A 23,163-nucleotide genomic window follows, 5' to 3' on the forward strand; every position below is an offset into this window, starting at 1 on the left:
GAAAAATTAAATATTATTTTTGTAATGCAATGACGGTGAAAGATGCGTTATATTAATCCTTGGACTGAAGCGACGACACGTTTCTATTGATTTATCTGTATTTTAGAGATAAATGATTTTCAGATAATTATCTGTTGCCTAATACACTAGCAAGAGAAATATTAAGATTATCTTCAGCGTCCATCAGCATTTTCCTACTACAAGTTTTCTTTTTTCATTGTTCTTATTGGACCTGAAAGATGTCGGGCTGTGTGAGCGGCTGGCAGAAGCAGCAGATTTAGTGTCAGCAGCATTTGACCAGTAGCTTCTGTTAATGTCGTGTGCTGACTGAATGCTTTAATGAAAGGTCCTCGAGTTGCTGAAGGCGCAGTGTGGGCTGCAGATGACTTTATCTGTTGGCTGTGTAAACAAAATGCTCTACTTAAGGCTCTAATTAAAAGTCACTGTTCTGAGTCACATTCATAACTCCGTCAAATGATGCTGCAAAACAAAGCGATGCTTCACTATGGAGCTCTCGCTACCGTAGTCTCACTCGGGTGCGGACTTATGGACTGAGCAGTTAACGGAGTGCCCTATTTTTCTTTTTTAAAAGGTTGGCAAACGCATCTGTAAGCAGTCGCGCGCTGATAATATCTATGTGTGACTCCTTGTTACCAGCTGTGTGTGCACAGTTTGCGACCAGTTCCGACAGAAAGTCGTCTGTTTTCTGTTTCATTGGAGTGTGTTTCAGCGACCCGAAAATGTAACACTATGCAGTAATTCACAACAAACAGGATTAACATTAGAGAACAGTCTGCGTAAACATCACTTAGTGTAGCATAAATATATATGTTTTTCTTTTTTGGCTTTTTAAGTCACCAGATTTACCTTCTGACGCCTTGAGTGGGTCATGACCCTAAACCTCTTAGAGGACTTTTCATTTTTCAGGCATCTCCACATGTGAATTTCTCAGCAGAACTGATGAAGTAAACTCGGCGTCTGATTATAAAGGCTCGGCTGTTCTTGAGGGGGGAAAGGAAACACTTGAAGTGAAGAAACACAATTCAGGTGTTTCCCTCAATGCAGGAGTTTGGAAGTTTGTCTGAGAAATGTCTCTCCTTCTGGTCCCAGTGCTGGTCAGACGGGAAGTGCTTGTGTGCTCTCATGCTCACACACGCTGTTTCACACTCACACACTCACACCCACACTCTAAATACTGAACCATCCTAACACTTTCTCTCTCACACACACACACACACACACGCACTAACATGACAGTTTATCCTGACGATTGGGCTGCCGCAGTCACAAATTTTTGTCTCCTGCTGTTAATCAGCAGAAGTTTTCTTCAACAAACTTCAGGCTTCAACAACAGCAGGTTTGTCTGACGCAGAGGGTCCATGTCCATAATAACTTACTGTATTGCCACTGTTTTTAATAAATATTCAGCTTCCTGCTGCTGTTGGCCAGGAGAGTCAGGCTGAAGTGTGCTTTGCTCTCCGTCTTTCCTGAGTGGTTAATCGCTACATCAGCAGCTGCCGCTGGTCAGTCGATGCGGTTACCACAGATGGTGAAGCGGTCGATCTCCAGCAGGTCTTTTTTGGGAGTCCTGTGCTTCAGTTCAGAGGCTCCTTGTGCCTCGCCCTCCTCTTCTTTGGAGAGCGGAGGTGTAGGCTGTTCGGCTTCAGGCGTTGGAGTTGTGGGACGGCTAGTTGGAGCAGCAGGAGAGGCATTAGTGGGCTGGGTAGGAAACAAGTCCGTCCTGGGAGTCGGCTGGGTGGTCACGGAAGAGGGGGAGGTGGAGGAGGAAGACGACGGTGGGCTGCAGGAAGTGGCAGGGATCTGCTCCACCTTGGACTCACCTGTAAAGAATTGTGGGGAAAAATGTAAGTTCATGACAGAGAGATAACATGGATGAGTGAATCTTAGGTTGCCCAGTGAATTCACCGGGTGGTGTGGCTAAAAGACCTGAAGCTGCTGCTGCTGCTCTGAATACACAGCTTTGAGTGAATCGCTATAGTTACACGTGTAAAACATAAGACGTACTAAACATGTATTCTTGAAACATGAGACAAAAGGCTGAAGTAAAATAACAGTTAAAGGAATATTTGGGACATACACTTACTTGCTTTCCTGTCTTAAGTTAGATGACAAGATTGATCTTGGAGCTAGAGCCAGGAGGCCATTAGCTTAGCTTAGCATAAAGACTGGAAACAAGGGTAATGGCTCGACCTAGCGTGTCTCGTGGTCACCATATGGATATATTTGACTTAAACAACTTAATTATAAAGACACACAGCTGCCAACTGTCTTGATGCAGTTAGATAGTTTCATTTAAGACTGATGAGGACTCCTGAATGACAGTCAGAACAGAAACAGAACAGAGAAGTGAGAGGAAGAAGATACAGTACAGGAAAGGGTGATGTGCCGTCTCAGAGCAGCCTGCAACAGAAGAAGCGAAGGTGTTGTGGCTTGAGTGAGTCAACCAGCCCGGACCACAAACCAGCCAACGTACACCCACCTGACTGCTCAGTTTCAAAGCAGCTCCACCGGAGAATAATGAAACGTAGCCAGAAAAGAAAGCTGACATGGAACATGAAGAAGTGCAGTTGGTTCTTATCACAACTCTGCTGCATTATGTTAAAAGAAAACACTGCAAAGCCTTATAACTTTGAGCACACAGAGGATCACATTAGGAAAAATCAACCAAACAGAATAATTCATCATATTACAGAGAATTGAGTGAAGCAGCATTGGATATTAACAAGGCCGTCCGCAGAGACAGCCGGCTAGCCCCGGGCTATATGGCTACAACAAACCCTAATTCTTACTGTAGACAGAGCTGAACCGACACTTTACTGTAAAGAACTACTGCAACCCAGGGAGCATATAGTGTGTTTGAGTAAGGCGTTACGACGAACTTCAGATCTCATCGAGGCCGCGAAGACAGACGTAGTAGACCAACTGAATATTAGAAAATATCAGGGTTTAGTGTTGTATTACCTTCAGTTCTGCCTGAATAATTCAGTGGTGAATCAGGGAGGAATTCATAATAAGGCATGCCTGTTCATAGTCAATAAATAAACAAGTGCACACATCTCTCACTGTTCCCATTAGATCTGTCTTTGCTTCAGTTTCTTTGATTCATTTGCTAATGAAGGACCAGATGTTGAGAGCCACTTTGTCAGATCATAGAGTCAGACATTCTTCTAGAGCGACATGGTAGACTACATGTTAGACCCATGGCCAATTATAGCATGCAGTCCCTCTGAATTTGTTCTGTCCGTAGGTAGTAGTAACAACATAATAGGCCACAACAACAACTACAACAACATCATCATCATCATCATCCCTAATCTGCTTTATCGTGTTAGCGATCGTGCACAAAACAGCGCTCCATGTTCCTGTTGGTCAACATCATAGAAGCCCTCACAGAAGACGTCAAACTAGCCAAAAGAAAGCAAAAAAAAAAAAACTGGGACGCAAAGTATTTTGTCGGGATGCTGTAAAGCATCCCCCGAACCTGCATCGCTCGTCTTCAACTTTGGCACACTGTACCACATGGGATGAAACAAACACCCAGTGCTCTCGTTTTGTTCTCGGCCCCGCGCCTCTTATGTTGTGTTTAAAGTCTGCACAAACCAGGCAGACGTCAGCCAGCGGAGCATGAAGCAGCTAACGAGCCGCTTTGTTTCTCAGGAGTTAATGAAGATCTAAACAGAGATAAAATGACATAAGTTTCCAGAAAAGTGCCGTCATAAATACTAATGTGTACTGCGGAAAACTTAAATAGGCAACTCTTCACTAACATGTTAAATATTTACATTTTATAATTCAGTATCATGCAGATATTTCTTCGTTGCTTGCTTTAGTGAACAAAAGAAATAAATGAATGCAGGTTTCTGTACAACGTTACGTTTGTCAGCAGAGGTTCTTCGTTATTTAAACTGTTTGTTATTTAGTTAGTTTGTAATTACAGTCCTTTCTGTCTGGTTTTCTCATTTACATGTGTAAATGATCTGTGTTGTGTTGAGTCCTTTAGGGTCTACATTACAAAAGATTCCGGAGAAATGTTATTCCAGTCACATACTGCACGAGCGCAGAGCTCCCCACTTCTTCTCTGGAAGATATGTGAGCTTTGATAAAACTTAACCACCATATGGGGCTTGAAATGGCTTCGGAGAAACCGCTCATTACCCATTTCTGCCCTCTGGACAAAAACATGCAGTATAGACAGATGGCATATCTAGTGTTATGTGAATACAGATCATTATTAAGACAAAGACATGCAGATGAACATAATTGTGCAGTGAATCCACTGGAGCAGCAGGTGAAGCTCGAGGCACGGACCAAAGTAGTTTAATGTTAGAAAAGTGAGCATGGCATGTGAGGTCGCCGGTTCAAATCCCAGCAGCTAAATGTGTGGGAAGCAGAAAGAAAGACTCACATTAGTATCCCACAACCTCAAAGTGATTATTATTATATTCTATATGGTGCAGCGTGGCGCCTCAAGCCTTGTAGCTGCTGATTTCTAAAAAAACAGATTCGTTTGAAACACAAGCGCTGGTGGGAGCTTTGATGTTTGATATGACATGATGCACCATCAGGATCTTTGTCATTTTAAAGCTCTCAGCTCAGCGCAGCAGGCGGGTCTGTGGCACACGGGAGAAAAGATCTGCAGGGATTTGGCTGCGGATGACAGGGCGATACTGCCACCTCCAAATCTGTGTGTCTGATTGTGTGTGTGTGTGTGTTGGATACAAGGGCTGTTTAACAGTTCATCGAGATATTTACATGGATTTAAAGGAGAAAATTTCAGATGTAAATATTTCAATGTTGAAATGTTATTTTCTAAATGATTTGACACAAAGTAGGAGATGAATCGATTAGTCAAAATGGTGGAGGTTTGCTAGTTTCATGCCCTCAAATTTTTTTGAGGGCATGAAGATTTTCTGCTTTTTTTTTTGTTTAATATGATTGTAAATGGAATATTTTTGTGTTTTTCTAGTGATCCGTGCCAGTTTAGTGGTTATTTGCACACACACAGAAGAATTTAAAGAATTTGCTTTTGGAATATAAACGAAAATGTCCAAAAGAAGAATTTTAAGGAACACTGATTTGTTTCAACCTGTAAATGTTTTGGAATCAAACTAAACATCTGATAAGCTCCAGCCTGATATTCAGGTAGACACAGCTAAAAGGTCACAGGTTTGATTTCTGCATCACCACACAATGGATGTGTCCATCAAACGCCTGAAGCTTGACGCGGAGCTCCTACCTGCTGACAGATCTGTCTGGATGTAAGCGTCAGGTAAAGGCCTAAAGATGTAAATTAAAGTGTTGGCCAAATGTCTAAAAACTGTTAATCAATCGAACTTGATTCTTCTTTAAGGCGGGGTGGGTTTGATGAGCATTCAAAGGACTTTATTATATATAATAAGACCCACATTAGTGTGAGATATAAACAAGAACAGTGCTTTGTTTCCTTTGCGCATCTGTTTTTAAAAATCATTTTAAAAGACATTCATATGTTTATTTATAAGATGTGTTATGTCAGAGAAAGATCAGCAAGTCAGTGGGAGGCAGAGAGCTACATGCACTTATTCATAGCAAAGAATAAATCCCAGGATGTCTAATTTACTGGATATCTATTCCTGAGAACCACGAGGATGCTCTCTCAGGTCCTGACTTTTCATATTTCCAAAATAGGATGCAACTTCCATTGCTTGTAAAGTAATTTGAAATTATTTTCAAGTCTATGATGCATTTTCAATATTTATATCCAAAATGAAAACTGTTGGGTTCACACTGTATGATGACCTTTCATGCTGAAGATATGAGTGCACAATAAAAAGGGTTAAAAACGTATTCATCAAAAATAGCTGATTTGAGGTTTTGTATTCACGGCCATGAGAGTTATTTAACCAGGTAATTCAACAGATGTGTTTTTTGTGAGGCACATTTCAGATTTTTGGGAAGCACATCAGAACCTAGCGTTGGTCTTAAATTTAAAGAAACCTAACCTGTGTATAAACGTACAGCTTTTTTAAAAAAGTTGTTCATGAGGTTTACTAGATTATTGGTAGTGATGGTTTACCTGAAGGTGTTGGACATCGGTCCTGGTCCGCTTTGCTCGGGGTCTTCCCGGTGGAGGATGAAGTGGTGGTCGGCCTCTCAAACAGTTTTTCCTCCATGTTGGCCCTCTTGATGTAAACACAGGACTTCCCCAGCAGCACAATACTGTTCAACACTTTAAGTGAAACCAGCCTACAGAGGAAGAAGTTTAGAGAGGTCCATTTATGACTCAGTGTTTGGTAAAAGTGAATCAAAAACTCTTTTCCTGTCTTCAAACACTACAGTCATCTACTGTTAAAACTGACTTTGCTGGCTGAATAAATTGATTATAAGTTTTTGCTGACAATGTATTATGTGTGCAAATAAACAAAAACATTTTGAGCTCTGATGTACGGCTACTCGCTTATTTGTTGATGGCAGCTTTAATTTGTAAAAACAATAATCACAGAATATTAGCTGACTGGGTTAAAACATTACATATTTGCATACTTGTTATTGCTTATGGAAGCCAATATATTAGTTCTTTTTTCATTTCATTTTAGCTTTTTCAACAATTTGGTTGATGGATCGAGCACCAAGATGAACTGCAGATTTGGGGGAAATATATAGAAAAATAATGATGATCATCATTTTAGTCATAACCAATCTTTCTTGCTGTTACTGCAGAGTCATCACAGTACTGTCTTGAGCTGGGCCACAGCGATAATGGAACTCCTCTACCATCTGGTTTCGATCGCCACTGTTCACATCCCACCACTGACACCAGGATGTTGATGTGTACCATCCTTCTGTGTTTCCGGGCTTTGCTATAAGGCCCAGCCCTTGACAATGTGATGAGACAGGGACGGACACATTTGGGTCTGTGGACCACTGCTCGCTGTGACAGTGCGTTTCAGACTGAGAGACTCAGCATTGCTGAATCTTTACCAAGTCACAGCGGTCTGTTCAAGCACGAGCTATTTTTAAATCAGGGGGTGGGGAAGGCCAGAGATGGCACTAGAGATGACAACATTGTATTCTTCACCCTGAGGGAAACTCTTCAATGGTACGAACCCAATGGGATCCGGCAAATGAGAGTGAGCGAGGCAATCAGCAGCTCAGCACAGGCAGAACATGAGGGCACAGTGTTAATGCTTATGTAACTGTGTGTGTCTCTAGATCTGACTCCGTGTTTATGACGGTGCCTGCATGTGTTAGTGTTCAAGAGACACTGCAAGCATGTTTGTGTGTAGGATATCAGAGGAGCATGTGTGCTTGTGAGAGGCACACTATCAAAAAAAGAAAATGTAAACATTTAAATATTCACTGATATAAAACCAAATAAATCATAATTATGTAAAAATAAAAAAATATAGACTTAGACTTCATATTTGATGATTTAAGCCTGTACTTCCGCAAAAAGAGCAATGGCCTAAAAACACATCTTATCACCAGATTAATGGGCACGAACAACTCAGACAACCAAAGATTAAAATATATGCAGCATATGTAAATTGAAAAATGCCACGTGCAGTGTAACAAGTACAGCATTATAAGGCTTAAAAGCTCTGAACATTTTGTATGCTGGGCAGGGCAATCTATAAAAAAAATCAAGTCACAGCAGTAGTATTATTAAAGACAACAGTGCAACTTTAATAGACTTACCCGAGATAAAAGAGGAACACACAGGTGTATGAAAGTGCTCCCTGCACTTTCACTGAACTCATTACCACTCGGATAAGCTGTTAAAACATTAAAAAGGAGAATAAATGGAACTGACTTGGAAAATATGATGAATTTAAACAAATGTGAGATCCATCAGGCAGTTACTTATTCTAAGCTTGTGGCATCAAGTACAAGTTTGTAGGAAGTTCAGGTTAATGTTCTTGTGCCAATGCCCAACTCTCCTCTGATACTTATTGCCTGAATAGCAACAGAGTGCAGCGTCTCTTACCAGAACAGCCAAAGGCAGAGGGATGAAGCCCATCCTCCGGGCCACTGAGTCACTGTAGTCTGTACAAGCCTACACAGTGACGGACAAACACAGATTACTGCACTCAACAAAACTGCATTGATTAGCTGCGTAGGTTCAATGCTGGTTTTGTAAGTAAAATGAGACAAAAGAGACGGCTTCTTACATTCTTCTGTCGACTGCTGACGAGATCGAATGCCAAACTGGCTCTGTATTCACTGTACACCTGGGAAAGAGACGAGAACAATTATGGACTGTGGGAGCACATATGGTATAATATACATATTGCGTGTGACAAGCCGCTAGCTGGAGAATAACGGAGACTATTTTAGAGGTAATGAATAGCAGGTTTTGGTCCGTACATCTGCAGTGATGTCGTTGAACTTGGTGATGAAAGCGTGTTTGATGATGTCAACAGCAACTTCAGAGGTGACGACCATAAAAACATCAGGGAACAGCACCCACAGGTGGTCTGGGAGGACAAAAATGACACGTACACATAATCAATTTTTAACCTTGTTTGTAATGAGAAAGTTGCGACAGCAGGAGTTAAAATATCTTTGGAACCGAAGTTGGCTCACTGCCAACTGATGAGGCGTTAAGATTAAGGATTCAGTGTGTTGACACTTCAGGTTTTGGCAATATTAGCGAATTAGAGAACAGAAAGTCAGAAGATTTGACACTTTGTTACACATCCAGCACACAAAGCAATGGTGAGCAAAATTCACTGTCCTTGTAGCTGTTTTAGTAGCCAACTACTGAGGGACTCATGTGGCTGAGAGACACTACGGGCCAAAAAAACAAAAAAATAAATAAATATGTCTAAACTGAAGGGAATGGTAGAATCTGGTGATAACTGTCAGTTTCGTTCCTACAATCAACCGCAATCTTATAAGTTAATTCAAATACATTGATTAATGCAGATTTAAGTAGTATAAAAACTCACACAATTGAATACAGTTTACAAATGCTTTGTGCAAATACTTCTTTACCAGCGCAATGGAGATTATAACTAATATTTTACAACATGTTGCTACACTTGTATAAATTGCTTAAATACTTAAAGAGCAAAACGGCTTTGGCTCTCATTCCATCCATTTCAACTATGACAAAATGTTTAGCAGGTAATTAGCTGAGAGCAAGTGCTTTGGTTCTGTAGAATGTAAACAAGTGCAGGCAGAGAGAAAAGTAAATTACTGGGAACTTGTGATTTGTGTACTGCTTTAGCGACAGAAGGCTGTAGCTCTGCTGGTATTAGCACATCAGTGTTATGATTTCAGCTGACAGGCCACGTCTGTCATCTACTGTGCGTCTGGCTTTGAGACTGGCAGAAGGAGCTGACTGCTTTCAGAGAGCTGTCATACAGAGACGCCCAGCTCTCATCTGTCACTCGGCTCTGTCGCATTCACTGAGGTTTGTGGGGTAAGAAAACTCCCCAAGGTGTAGCAGTGGGTCAAACAAAACCAAAACAGCAGGAAGGAGCTGTTCAGCAGATTTTTTCTGGATTTTTACCATGACAAGTACTGTCCCTTGTACCTTTAACTTTTAACATGTCATGAGTTCTCAAAAACTGTATCTGCCATCTGTTATATTACACTTGAAGGGAAAAACAGATATTTACCTGGGTTCCATGCGAACTGCTCCATATTCCTGAGGCAGACAATGAGCAAGAGAACGTAGCTGGTGAACCGCTCCTTGATATCTGCAGGATCAAATGAAGTAATTTGTTATTATAATCTCTAAACTTTGAGAAGAAGCATCAACACTTGCGACACGACAGTAGCAGTAACGTCACTGTCATCCACATTTGGTATTCTGGTAGTGCAGTTACGTGTTTAAGCAGCTGGCGTTAAAGGTGTGAGAGAGGGTTTTGAATGAGTCAGATCTGTCAGGTTTACTGTGTGGTGCTAAAAGAAAAGTCTGAAATAATTCACTGTAGCATTATAGCAGCACGTCAGTTACTGTGGCATTTAGTCTTACTGCAGTACTACATGATAGAAAGATCCGTCGACTATAAATTAAAGTCCCAGCTGTAAATGTTCAGCACGTCATCATCTGTGCTGATAACACCCAGCTATTTAGGACAGTGCTCAGCTCCACAAATAGGAAATCTTCCAAGATTAACAGCGAAATGGCAGCTGATTAAGGCTTATTGTCCTCTGCTGTCATTACAAAACAATGAGTGTGACTGAGATAAAAATACACAAAGGACAATGCTTTTTAATATCTCTGTATTCTGATTATCAAAGCAAATTAAATAGATTCTTAAAAGGATTGTATGTAATTAAGAGAAATTAAGCCTTTTACTGAGGGATTGTTCACTGCTTTGAATGTTTTTTCTATTACAGTTTGATGCTGAACGTTTTACTCTTGTTGAGTAGATGTTAGTCATACATCTCACTGGGCTCATGGAGCAAAAGATAGTCAAAGATCTCGGAGACTGAGATATTCAGTCTATGAATATTTAATAACATTTAATTTTATAAGTCTAAATGTATGCAGACTGATAACGTCTCATAGGAAACAATACAAAATGCAATAATTTCACAAGTTCTGGAAAAAATATAGTATTAATGTTTTTTTTTAATTAAACTATAAGAGTATGTTCTTGGTTCTCTTGGTCCTTTCACTGCTTAAAATAATGTAATAAATGCATGACAATATGACAATGAATATCTCACCACTGTTGGACATTTGGAATAAGTTGTTCTTCTCAAATTTCTTGAACACACTTCCTTTGATCTCCACAAACTGTGTTTGAGACAACAGAAAAACAACAACACTATATTGTTGCAGCGGTGACAGTAACATTTCATCATCAATATACAAAGTTTAATTTCTCTGGGACACATTGGCATACAAAGTATTTAAATAAATGTGGTTTTATTTAGTTTGAGGAAGAGAGGAGCTGCTTAAACAATCACATCCAGCTGATTGTTGCGTTTTATGTGTGGTTGTGAAGGTGTGTGTGTGTGTGTGTGCGTGCGTGCACTGACGTTGTTGGACATCATGATGGTGAGCAGGGACTTGTTGTGTGAGTTGAAGGCGACGTTGAGAGTGGAGGCCTGGACCATGATGAGGATGGCATGGAGGACTGACCAACAGCCACTCAGGACAACAACTGGTGTAAAAATCATTTTGGCAACGAAAAACCACTCCTTTACATCTTAGTTAGTTTGACAGACCACCTTCTACTGAAAACCACAAGTTCACTGCCTGAAAACACATCATCTGTTCTTTTGACATTTCACTGAGTCTCTGCCGTGCTCCTTCACTTGAAGGTCACTGTACAGTAAAATAACAGCAGCAGCTAAATGATTCGAATATACAGTGAAAGTAATTTAAATCTAAGATCAATATAAATTTGGAATGCATGACTAAAGGATATACTGTAAGATCAGGAACACAATATATTCAAATTCTTGTTGAAGGAAAATCAACACAAATTTCATTCTAGTGTCTGTCAGCCAAGTCTTAGCACTTACAGGCCTCATACGTCACAGAAGACAGCGAGGAAAGAACCTTTGTTTGCTAAGACTTAAAAACACCTATATATCTATATATAATCGTGGATTTGGATAAGAAGGATACAGACATAAAAGACGGCCATGAAGAAGTGAGGGATGACTCCGATGTTGTCTCTTTTCCTTTCTTTGGGTTCTGTGGCCGTCCAGTAGAGTGCATCCAGGATGTCTTGACCAAAGGAGGAGAAGAGGCGGTCAGCCACCTTACAGAGGAACAAATTCATGAATTAATTATGGTACATATTTCAACCAGAAGTTTGGTTCAGTTCCTCAGCTGAACTTTTTCCTCCTTGCCCCATCTTACCTACATGACTGCCTCTTGCTATTATGTGTTTTGCTAGTTAGTTTTTAGCATTGAACCAGTAATACGAGGGATCTGAGGGACAAATATTTTTGACTAAAGCACCAATCTGCGTTAATTGACGTTATTTTACTACCCACTGACACATGTGAGTGTATAAAATGTGCGGTACCTCCAACATGTTGTAGATGAGGTAGAGTTTGATGACAGACTGTCCTCTGATCAGGTGGTACATCATGGAGTAATCAACGTAGTGCATCATGGAGAAGCACAGCACCAGTATCAGGCCCTTCAACATGTCACACACCTGCGCTGGCTGCAGTAGTCGAGACCCACTGACCGCACACACACACACACAAAACACACAGAAAGATCAACTTATAGTATCTGTATTGGAGTTAGAAACACATTTAACCAACATTTTCTCATTTCTGAATGCATACTGGCATGCGGACAAAGTGCAATATATTCATAAGTAGTGCATAAACGTAACATGCAAACACAATAACCTCATTATATCATCCGAGGGAACAATTAAATGTGTTTATACACAGATATAAATGTGTGTTTGTTGGCATACATATATGCCAACAAACACACATTTTCGCCACATACAAGGATGACCATGAATGAATGATTTAAAGCATTTACACACGCATTTCTTCTACGCTTGGCATCATCTATACAGAGATCTACTGGAGCACACTGAAGGGGGAACAGAGGTCTGATTCCTTGCCATAGCAGATGAAAACATTACTGACTACTGCTTGTTACGGGGGCTCTAAAAGATCTCTGCTATTCACACCATTTGAAAAAATACAGTAGGACAACACATACACTGGTAAATAATAAATTTCTGTTCAAAATGAGATATCCTCCATATGAAAGACAAGAAGTAGTGATAAAACAAAAAAAACACAATATGATATATTAAAGCTAAAACTCTCATCTCAATAATGACATTTATCTCCTTGTAATATTTTTCAGATTCTGTTCCGTGCTTCTGCTCTCATAAGATTAAATCTTTGTGGTTCTTATCTACCAAACAGACTACACAAACAAAAACAAATCATGCGTGTCTTTGAACAGCTATCTTCATCGAAATATTTCAATTTTTATTACCAAAATGGATGCAGCATTTTGGACAGAAATGTTTGCAACGGAATAAAACACATGCTAAGCTGTCACATACCACGAGACCAGCAAAACGGTCCTTAAAATGGTAAGAACATGTTTAAAACGTGCAGCTTTCATAATTAATAGCAATAGCTGGCAGTGGCAGCCTGGGAGCATGTTAAAAGGAAGGCTGACAAATCCATAGGACTGCTTCTTTAGTATTTACTATGATACGGATAACCGAGCAGCGCCAGAGAGAGAGCTTAACTCTAAGACATCCTGCATTTTTTACATGTTAGCTGAGTCTCGTCTATATGCCTATATGTAAACCACCACTAACTGCAGCAAGAAAATACATCTCATCTACTGACCATAAACCTCAAATTAAATATTCACTATCTTGTGGTTGTCAAACATAATACAGCTACATCTGGCAGTTACAAAGGCAACAGTCTCACTGCTCTCTCATTGCTCTCAATAACAGCCAATAGTTCAAATTATCCAGTCATTGTAATAGTTATAGCAGATTGCAGTCAATACACCGCCACTTTAGAGGAGCAGACAGGAGTCCCGGCACACACTCTAAGAAATGCACTACTTTGGATGTGGGTAGCAGCCAAACATTTTTTAGCCATAAAGTTTATCTTTTAGAATGTTTTCATCATTTTACATTGGCATCAGACAGCCCTTTCTGATGAAGACCCGAAGCCATTCTCTCTTTTTCGTTGTTCGCTTCAGAGCTGCCAGACTCCATAGACACAACCAATAATTTTACCTCAGAGAACGCAGAAGTTGGAGGTCTACCACCGCCTAGATCTGTTAGCTCAGTGTGTTATTGAGTGACTTTGGTGTTTTAAATGGCTAGTTTGGATCTGAATATCGGAACTAATGTGTTAGTTAATTGATTAAGGCAGCGGTAGATCAGCTAACTCCTGTGTTACTGTGGTCTGTGAGGAGAATTACTGTTTTTGTCAATGGAGTCTTGGAGAACAATGGAGACAATGGAGAACCCCATCAGAGACTGACATCAATGTAAAGCAATGGAAATATTCCCAATATAGCATTGCGATTTTTTTAGGTGGGTTTTTTTTCCAGTGGCTTTCTGATGACCTCTGTCCACAGCAGTACATTGCTTAGCTGTACTGGGACTCTTGCCTGCTTCTCCAAATGTGGCATGCTGACCAAAACCTACTGTAGGTAAACACACTCACTATGCATAAGCAACAATTTAAAAATTCACTAAATACTAAACCACCATAAACCACGCACAATAATACTAGACTAACTGACTACTGCACATGGCAGGACAACAATGAGCTACTCTAACAGTCACCATTACCTTAATTAACTTTAGCAGCTGTTGATTTATCTTGCATCGCAACAGGGGTACTTTTCACCCCTTACACATTTTTAAAACATGAGAGAGGAGAAGAAAAAAATAGGGGAAGAGGAGGGTGTACAGATTTGAATTATTTTAGAAGCAGACTCCAAACTGAGAGAGGAAAAAAAAAGTTCAGAGGGATGTGTAAATTAGCTTTATCAAGTGTCTCAGCGTCTCACTGCCTTCTGAATGTGTGTGCAGCTGAGAACGAAGCTGTGAAGAGAACAGGATGACATGAACATCTGGGCTGTTTTTGTCCAAAACACAAAAGAAAATGACTGCCTTCATAACCAAACGATGGTTGGGTTTAGTTTGAACACATTGATGAGGTAAACTTATAAAAGTATCTCACATATGACAATTGATTCAGAGTCAGATAAAACTGCAAAATGGGCTCCTAACCAATATCAGGGAGGTGCCCCAATGACACTGGCTCCATCCAGTGGTTGGTTTTGAAGTCATTCATGTAAAATTCAACTATTGCTATTATCAATTAATCTATTAGTTTTTTAAATTAACTGAATAATTGTTTAATCTATGAAAGACTTAGGTTCCTATAGCCCAATGCGATCCAGTCCAGAACCTAAAGATACTTATTTTACAATGACATGAAATGGAAAAGCAGCATATCCTCATATTTGACAGGCTGGAACCAGTGGCTGTTTGACATTTTGTGCTTGATCAGTGAGTTAAACGATCGATCAATAATCAAAATTGTTGCTGGTCAATTTTTTGTCAATCTTCCAATTGAATGATCATTCTTTCAGTTCTAATCAACAATATTACACTACACAATATTCCATACTACACACTATTACACCATGAAAAACGTGTCGGTAGCTATGATATTCAGGTGGTAAAAGTGTTAATGCATCTCATCTTCACACACGGCTCTCTGGAGGCAAAGCTGCTGCAGCCCGCTGGTTGTGTAGCCTGTGCAAAGCAGCCTTCGCTATCTCTATTCTACAAGCATTATCTCCATAACACACATGAATATTACGTATATTGGATTTCAGCCGGCTTTGTGCTGCATTGCACGTAGCAATCACCATGTGCCATTCATTCTGTATTAGCCTGCCAGCAGGCATTAAGACTCTGCACCAGAGGAAGAAGAGAAAGCTTTGTTTCTGATACAAAACCATATTAGAAAAGCAAACCTGTAACCGAAAAGAAGCTGTTTTGCTTCTGTAGAGCAGCTGGGGGTTTCTGTGCCAGGAAGGTCAACAACCAGAGTTTTTACCTTCCTCAACAAGTTGTGAATAGATGCTCTTAAATAAGACAAATGAGCCCCAAACTGTTCCAGAGGAGCTGTACAGTGGGCAGCCCTCCAGTTTACACGTGCAGCTGTATCACTGACAAACAACGTAGTGATGAAAATGAGCATGCACTCCCAGCAAACCTTCCCTTCCCTGGGTGAGAAAACAAAAACACTTATGAGGAACCGACATGGCTGCTCTGGCTTGGAGAATGGAACATGACGTGAGGGGGCCGAGCTGTATATTATCAGACACAATGGAGATGAGGAGAAACTGGTGAATGGATGTGGAGGCCAGTTCAGGACAGTGATAACATTTGTGAAGCCTCGAGAAGCTTTAGGCAGCGTACCTGCTTCTTCTGCAGTAGGGGCATGTGCGTGCCCTGCAGGGGGAGGAAAGCAAGGGGGAGAGTCAGACAGAGGGGTGAGGCGGGCAGAAGGATGGGCAGCGTCCATCAGGGGGATTCAGGTACATGTAGCTGTAGGTTTTCTGCACTGCTTTGCTCTGCCAGTGTTTCATACTTTTTATTGACATTTTGGTCAATGTGTGAAACAGAAACCTTTGAGGGCCTATTTTGTTCAATGTGGAAGAAGAAAACTCTACACAGCATATGTTGTTGTTGAATAATTGTAGGGAAACACACAAACAAAAGGTATGAACTGGTGAATTATTGCTGCAGTGAATAAGTGCTATTATTCCTCTCTAATGCAGAGAATGTGGACATTTCCTGTCAAATGTTGTCCCCAATAGTTACACATGACCATGTCATGAGAGAGAAACAACAGAAACATTCCTTGCAAGAATAAATATTATTCATCATTGGTGAGTAAATTGTGTGTAGAATAGAGTTCTACAAACAAATGTACCAAGAAATTGCACAATTAACCCCCCACCCACCCCCCCACTCTCTCAAGGTGAAATTATCACGTGAATCTTGAAATGCTGATGTGATCGCGTCTTTACCCTTCACTGCTTCCCAAACACAGATGGAGCTGCAACTGAGAGCATTTTTACAAACACATGGACCCTGCACATGTTGAATGTTTGAATGTGTATTTGTGCTTGTGCCTCATGTAGTCCTGTCACAATAACTACTTTTGCTGGACGATATATTGTCCCTGAAATAATTGCGATTACCAATATTATTGTCATTTTAACACCATTTTATACAGATGATATGATGTTAATGTCACAGCACAATAATGCCAGTAAACCCTTTCAAAGAACCCATGAACTTTTAATTCTTAAAGGGGGGTGGGATATAAGCACATACTTAGACACCACATCAACTGCGGCTGTGTTACATCATCATTGCAGCAATGGGAGACATTGTGCAGCGGATGGGCCAGCTTCAGAGCTCTGCTGGGCCACCACCGGCCCTGGCCTCGAGTAACACATTATCTTCACTTCACCTGGTTCACTGTGTGTGTGTGTGTGTGTGTGTGTGTGTGTGTGTGTGTGTGTGTGTGTGTGTGTGTGTGTGTGTGTGTGTGTGTGTGTGTGTGGAGGACAGAGAGCAGACGAGGGGAGAGAAGCAGCGTGACCAGAAATGAAAAGCAAAACGTGTCTCAGCATAGTTGTTTTTGTGTTCGTTCAGCTGTGAAAAAACACTTAGGCGCTTTACCCAAGTCTTATAACGGTGGGGAAACTGCTGCCGTTTCTTTTGGCACAATGTTGGCTAAAATGTTGGCAACATTCTTATGTAAACAAACACACATTTAAACGCAACACGGAAAAATGATCAAGATCGTGTTCATCTATTGTACACTGCGATAAGTCGATTAAGTAATTATTGTGACAGGTCCAGGCTTATCCTCTGCTGTGTGATGATATCTATATTTCCAACTTACTTTTGGTATGCAGGTGTAATTACGTGGTTTTGTTTTATATATTTATAGGGAGAGTGTGTGTTTAGGCTCTGACCTGAAGCCACAGCATGGCAGTGTGAGGAGGCGGAGTACGGCCAGCAGCACCCTGAGGGGCAGCAGGGTGAAGACGTACAGGAAGGCATCCACACACAGGAAGAAGCCAAAGATCATCAGCTGGAAAAGTCACACAGCAACACGTCAAAGTCAAACGATTGTCAGCGTGAACGATAAGCAGTGAGTAAAACCTCCAAGTCACACAGCGATCAGATACTGTATACCCTGCAACCACACCGACTCATCATCTTGAATGACTAATAAGGATTTCTCTGCGTCAAACAGAGAAGTGCAACATGAAAAAGTAAGATGATGAAGAAAAGCATCAGCTGGAGGGATACACAATAGTTTTCTGAGAACATCACATGTTTTCTGTTGCCTTTCCATTGGAAGAAAAGCCAGGCGAAAGCTAATAACCACCACATGTGACACTAAAAACAAGACTAGGCCTAAATCGAGTTACACAGCAGACTCATACCTTCATAGTCTCCCACATACAAACAGCCATTTCCTTGTCATTTTAAAAGGAATGTGTTACGAGTAGTGAACTGAAGCCAGCTGATGTCCTCCTTCTCCTACAACTTGAAGGCACTGAGGTACGTTTCGGTAGAAGCTGGTGGGAGGGTTTGTCTCTCATTGGTGGGTTCTGTGAGACTTTTCTCAGGGCCTTGTCTGGTGGAGATGAAGTTGGCTAGTCTGCTTAACATAGTGAAGTCACTGAGGTCTCGTATGTTTACACACATTCCTCTTTTGCCCCCAAGGAAAGCCAAAGCCAGCTACATTACTATGGGCTTGCTTGTTTGAATGTATTTCTGTAGAGAGAGGGTCTACTCAACTCCAAAAACAATATACAAAGACCACATGGGCACATACTGGGTTGGCTCAATGGCCTAATTGTGCTATGTTAATGCATAATTGTATCTAATAACTTGTGTCCGTCAAAGACAACTTCTGACTTCAACTGGCAGCCACAAACTGGCTAATCCTTGAGGCAACCACGCCCATCAAAGTACGTCCACTAAAAGGGCAGATTGTTATTTAAAGTGTCTGACAACATTATGGAGAAGATTGCTGCAGAGACAGACCTGTAAGACCATTTTAGTTTAACCAGAAACAGCTGTTCAAAGCCACCAGACTCCATTGACAAAAACAGTAAATTTACCTCACAGAAAACGTGATGCTCGGCTGCAGCCTCGATTGGTTCGCTTGTTTGCGCTATTGTGTGATACCCAAATCAAAGCATGTAGACTGGCAACTTCTGTGTTGTGTGAGGTAAAACTGTTTTAACAGCTGAGACAATCAGATTCCAAAACTTTTTTTGTAGTCATTTCAAACTCAAATTTAGCAAATTTAAGCCCAGGTTTGAAACGCCTCTAAAAAAATACCCTTTAACCTGTGCTTTTTAGAACAAGGATCTATTGGTTTTTGCCAGGTATCAGGGTAAAGAATGTGATTTAGTCCAATGAAGAGGCAGCATGTGATTCTGATGAATTCACATCTCATGTTTCTACACTGCCACCTGGTGGCAGATGAAAAGAACAACAAATACATACAGGTGATGGAGAGACACATTGGCTCAGCAAAATGTTTTCATAAAATATTGTTTACATCACATATCAGTACAAAATGTGTGTGTAAGGAAATGTGTTTGTGTGAGGATGCAACTAATTCTCTCACTGATAAGTCTTTCCATTATTGATTTTAAAAATCTATATAATGTCTACATGATGTCAAAAATAGAGTTTGACTGGGTCTAAAGTGATGTTTTAAAAATGAAAACTTAGTATGTAAGTGACACTGACTGTGCCTTTTTCTGAGGGGATTGACATTGAGAAAGGGGGCAGCTGAGTTCAGGACTTGTATGATGCCGTACCTTCTCCAGCTCCTTGGGAATACGCATGCATGTGTAAACCCTCTCTCTGCGCTCGGTGTACTTTGCCTCATTGTGCTCCAGGAAGTAGCCTCTGGTGAGCTCTGCGGCGATGAAGCGCGTCAATGACGGATCTGGAACAACATTAGAGCACCAGTGTTACCACAACGCTATTGTCTGCAACAATTACAACCATAGCTATGAACACAATGAGGGCTCCGACCTTTTTAGTGTCCCGCTGCAAAGTGAAAGAGAAGGAACCTTCTGTGAGTGCTGAAAACTGGGCGGTTAACAGTATCTTTAACTCAGTGCACCATTAATACATCTTTATAATGGCTGAACATGCACAGGGAGCTTCTCAGTGATGTACAGCAGGATTTGTCAAAAGGATTCTCTGTAGAGAAAGTAAAGTGATGGTGGCAGTGTGTTGTAACTTTGGTATAAACTTTAAAATGATTCAATTCTGCTTTCTTGTTATGGCAACATGTGATGAGACAATATGGCTGCAACTAATGATCATTTTCATTTTTGATATATTTCACAAATTACACAACTGTTTTTTTGATTCTGTGTTAACTTGTGTGTTTACTTTTGTATTTCCTTATAACACTTGTTGAGGTGAAAGTCCTCTTGTAAGCCTCTCTTTTTTTAATCTAACCTGTGCAATCTCCTTGTTGTGCTTCTGCCGTTTTGTGTTTTTTTAATTAATGAGATTATAATGAATAAATGAAATCACTTGATCTATGAAATGTTCACATTTGCGGAGCTGAAACTAAAGAACTTTGTGTCAGTGGGCTAATGATTCCAAATGAGACTGCTGTATAACCGATATCATGTTACAGCACTGTCAGTGTTCTTGTCAAAAACTGCATCTTAACCTCAAGAAAGACATTTTCATAATTAGAAGAACAACTTGAGACTCTTCAAATTAGAATAAAACAATATCTCTTGCTATGAAGTAGGTTAATAAATACAAAAAAACAAATATTAAGAAAAAGGAACTTGTTTTATAGCTAAAGGGCGTTTTCTTTTTTTTCCCTACATGCCCCCAAACTAACTTGAAATTATTTCCACTTGAATTCAACCTGTGAGAACCTGTCAAACATGTTGTGCTCCATAAAGTGAGGACAAAGATTAATTCACTGTACATTAAACATCACATGACCTGACAGTTCAACGCTGGCACAAATGGCAACAGTTTTGCCGTTAAACTCACACAAAGAGCTGAAACACGATGGGGCTTAATGGAGTTGAAGCGGAAAATATCTCATAGATTCAAGCAGATTAAAACCCACAAGCATGCCTGGATTACAAAGAGAGTTAACAGTCACATACACAAAGGCCAAGAAGCTTGTAATACATTTTAAATGATAAATCGTGATTGTGCATTATTTATACTTTTTACTGTCAAATATTCATTCTGTAGTGTTTACGTAACCTCAGATGTAGCCTGTATTTGTTCTTGACTGAATAAAATCACAATCTGCAGGGTCAAATGAGGATCTATGTGATTGTGTGTGGCTCCAAAAATAATGCCAACAGCTGTTAAACCAAAGTCTCAGAAGAATTGCAGTTATTGAGATTTTGAATCTGAGATGTTAGGACATGAAAAACAACAAAGGGACGACCAGATATTGACAGGTGAGGTGTCACAAAAGAAGCATCCTCGAATGTCTTGTTTAATCCGACCCACAGTCCTGGAACCAGTGTGTGTTTGGCATCTTTGATCTTTGAGTATTCGATTAATTGATCGACTGACTATTTGTTTCAGGCTTAAACTGAAGTTTCTGCTACCATAGCTATACAAACTGGCCACACTCTCTGCATCTAAAAATAGGTCACATTTGGTGTTTACAGCTATTATGACTTGTGATAATTGTGATTTAGGTGATAAAAAGGTGAAAGTCATCGGGCCTGTGACTCCGATGGGTCACAAATGTGGGTGTTACGCCAAATTAAGAGACCTACGGGTGAAACATCTGTGCTTAGACACTAGAATATATCACTCCTTATTGAATTTACTTCACTTAATGCAGCCTCTTGCAAACTAACTTTAGCCATAAGTACATTAGAGCAAGATCCAAAGCTAGTTTTACACACCTAGTTCGTCGCAGAGTTGTTTGTACAAGCAGTTAGCACATTTACCTAGCTAGTCAACAGTTAACTAGCTAGTTAATCAAGCTAACGTAGGACCGACTGTAACGTAAACGTGAAATAAGCGTTAAAAGACTCAGCTTTTATAATACATCGACTTACTCCTGAGGATTTTCTAACTTTAAATATTAAAAACCACTGCTGTGTTCATAAAGTCGCTGCAAAAATCAGTCAGGAAACAATATCACGTCAAGGCTAACTAACAGTTACTAGCTGTAACGTCAGTAACGTTTACCTGCCGAGACCTCCCGTTGTTCCCTCCTGACGGCGCTTATATCGTAAAATCCCAACGTTTCCGGTAGTTCTGGATTTATACCGATTTTACCGGACATGTGCAAGTCATCCCACGGCCGTTTCTGTCTTTTCTTAAGCTCAATTTCTGCTTCTTTCTCCTCTGACAGCTCGGTCCCCGACAGGTCCGCCATCTTTAACTTTGGCCGCCGTCACTGCCGCCGCGTCGCCCCGTGTAACGTCATAACAAACTACGTCATAATGGTGAGCGTGACCAGGTAGAGTCAACCGATTATTTCAGATTAAGATTATTGGAAATAAATGAATAAATCAGGACACACGCTGACATCAACTCTGCCTTTTCTCTCATAACAACTTTAATGATCTTATCAGATCTTAAAAAAATTCACAATATTGTTATTTATTTGCTAAAATTTCACATTCATAAAGCCAAATGCACGCATAAAAAGCAATGGTATCCACAAAAAAGCCCAAACAGTGGACCTAAATTCATCCCCAATGAATACAAAGGTTGTGAAAATCATAAAGACTTTTTTTGGTACGTACTAATTCTGCTCTCACCTAAAATGTAATCAGCTTTTCTTTTGTACACCTTATGACGTGGGCCTATATTTCACTGGCATTTGTTATATGGGACAGGGAGGTTGTGCTCATTTGTTTAAGTTGTTAAGCAGTGAATCAGATATTTATAATTGTTATTAATACATAATAACGATAGGGATCATTATAAACCTTAATTTATTGTTGCCAAGAGCTGAATGAAAATGGCACAAATAGTAAAGTAAGAACATCCATACAGTATATTGGCACATGTGTGTATTTTATGTAATGTTTCATACATGTTCCTAGTGTCACTATTTTGAAAGAACAAAATAACAAAACAAAAAACGTGTTTGCAGAATTAAATGTTATTGCAGTACTCTATTTTTAACACTTGGTGCCGCCAGAGTTCCACCATATTGTCCTGGATTTAAAGTCTACCCAACAACAGCACGAAGCCCATTCCTACTAATCTGATGTAGTACACACACAGTACAAAAAGTACTCAGGCACACGTCATATATACTCATATTCATCATTAGATTATTACTCATGCATTAATGTAAAAGCAGGATTTTACTGTTGTAGCTGGTTGAGGTGGAGCTTATTTTGAGCCACTTTATATAGAACGGCAAGTGACAATAATTTTCATCCTGGGTTTATCTGCTGATTATTTCCTCCATTAATTGATTGATTTTTTTTTTGTTTGTAAAACAAAAGAAAAGATGCTGCCACAAAGCGACTTAGAGCCCAAAGTAAAACCCTGTCAATGTTTCTTTTGTCCAACCAACAATGCAAACCTGAATAAAAAATATTATAAATCAATTGAACAATTAAAGCAG

The 23,163-nt window shown here is 40.2% G+C and overlaps 1 protein-coding gene across 1 annotated transcript; it reads right to left on the reverse strand.

Annotated features, from left to right (window-relative positions):
- Nucleotides 1-183: 183 nt before the first annotated feature.
- tapt1a (transmembrane anterior posterior transformation 1a) lies at nucleotides 184-21,961 on the reverse strand. The gene is made up of 14 exons (XM_070837057.1): nucleotides 21,765-21,961; nucleotides 19,379-19,509; nucleotides 17,507-17,625; nucleotides 12,003-12,165; nucleotides 11,597-11,732; nucleotides 11,002-11,099; nucleotides 10,687-10,756; nucleotides 9,627-9,707; nucleotides 8,368-8,477; nucleotides 8,172-8,231; nucleotides 7,988-8,056; nucleotides 7,699-7,775; nucleotides 6,077-6,246; nucleotides 184-1,841 (listed from the first exon to the last, which is right to left on the reverse strand). The coding sequence occupies exons 1-14, from the start codon at nucleotides 21,952-21,954 to the stop codon at nucleotides 1,525-1,527; spliced, it is 1,791 nt and encodes a 596-aa protein (XP_070693158.1). The 5' UTR covers nucleotides 21,955-21,961; the 3' UTR covers nucleotides 184-1,524.
- Between the last annotated feature and the right edge of the window lie 1,202 nt (nucleotides 21,962-23,163).

This window comes from Pempheris klunzingeri, chromosome 9 (assembly GCF_042242105.1).
Source record: "Pempheris klunzingeri isolate RE-2024b chromosome 9, fPemKlu1.hap1, whole genome shotgun sequence".
Taxonomy (NCBI): domain Eukaryota; kingdom Metazoa; phylum Chordata; class Actinopteri; order Acropomatiformes; family Pempheridae; genus Pempheris; species Pempheris klunzingeri.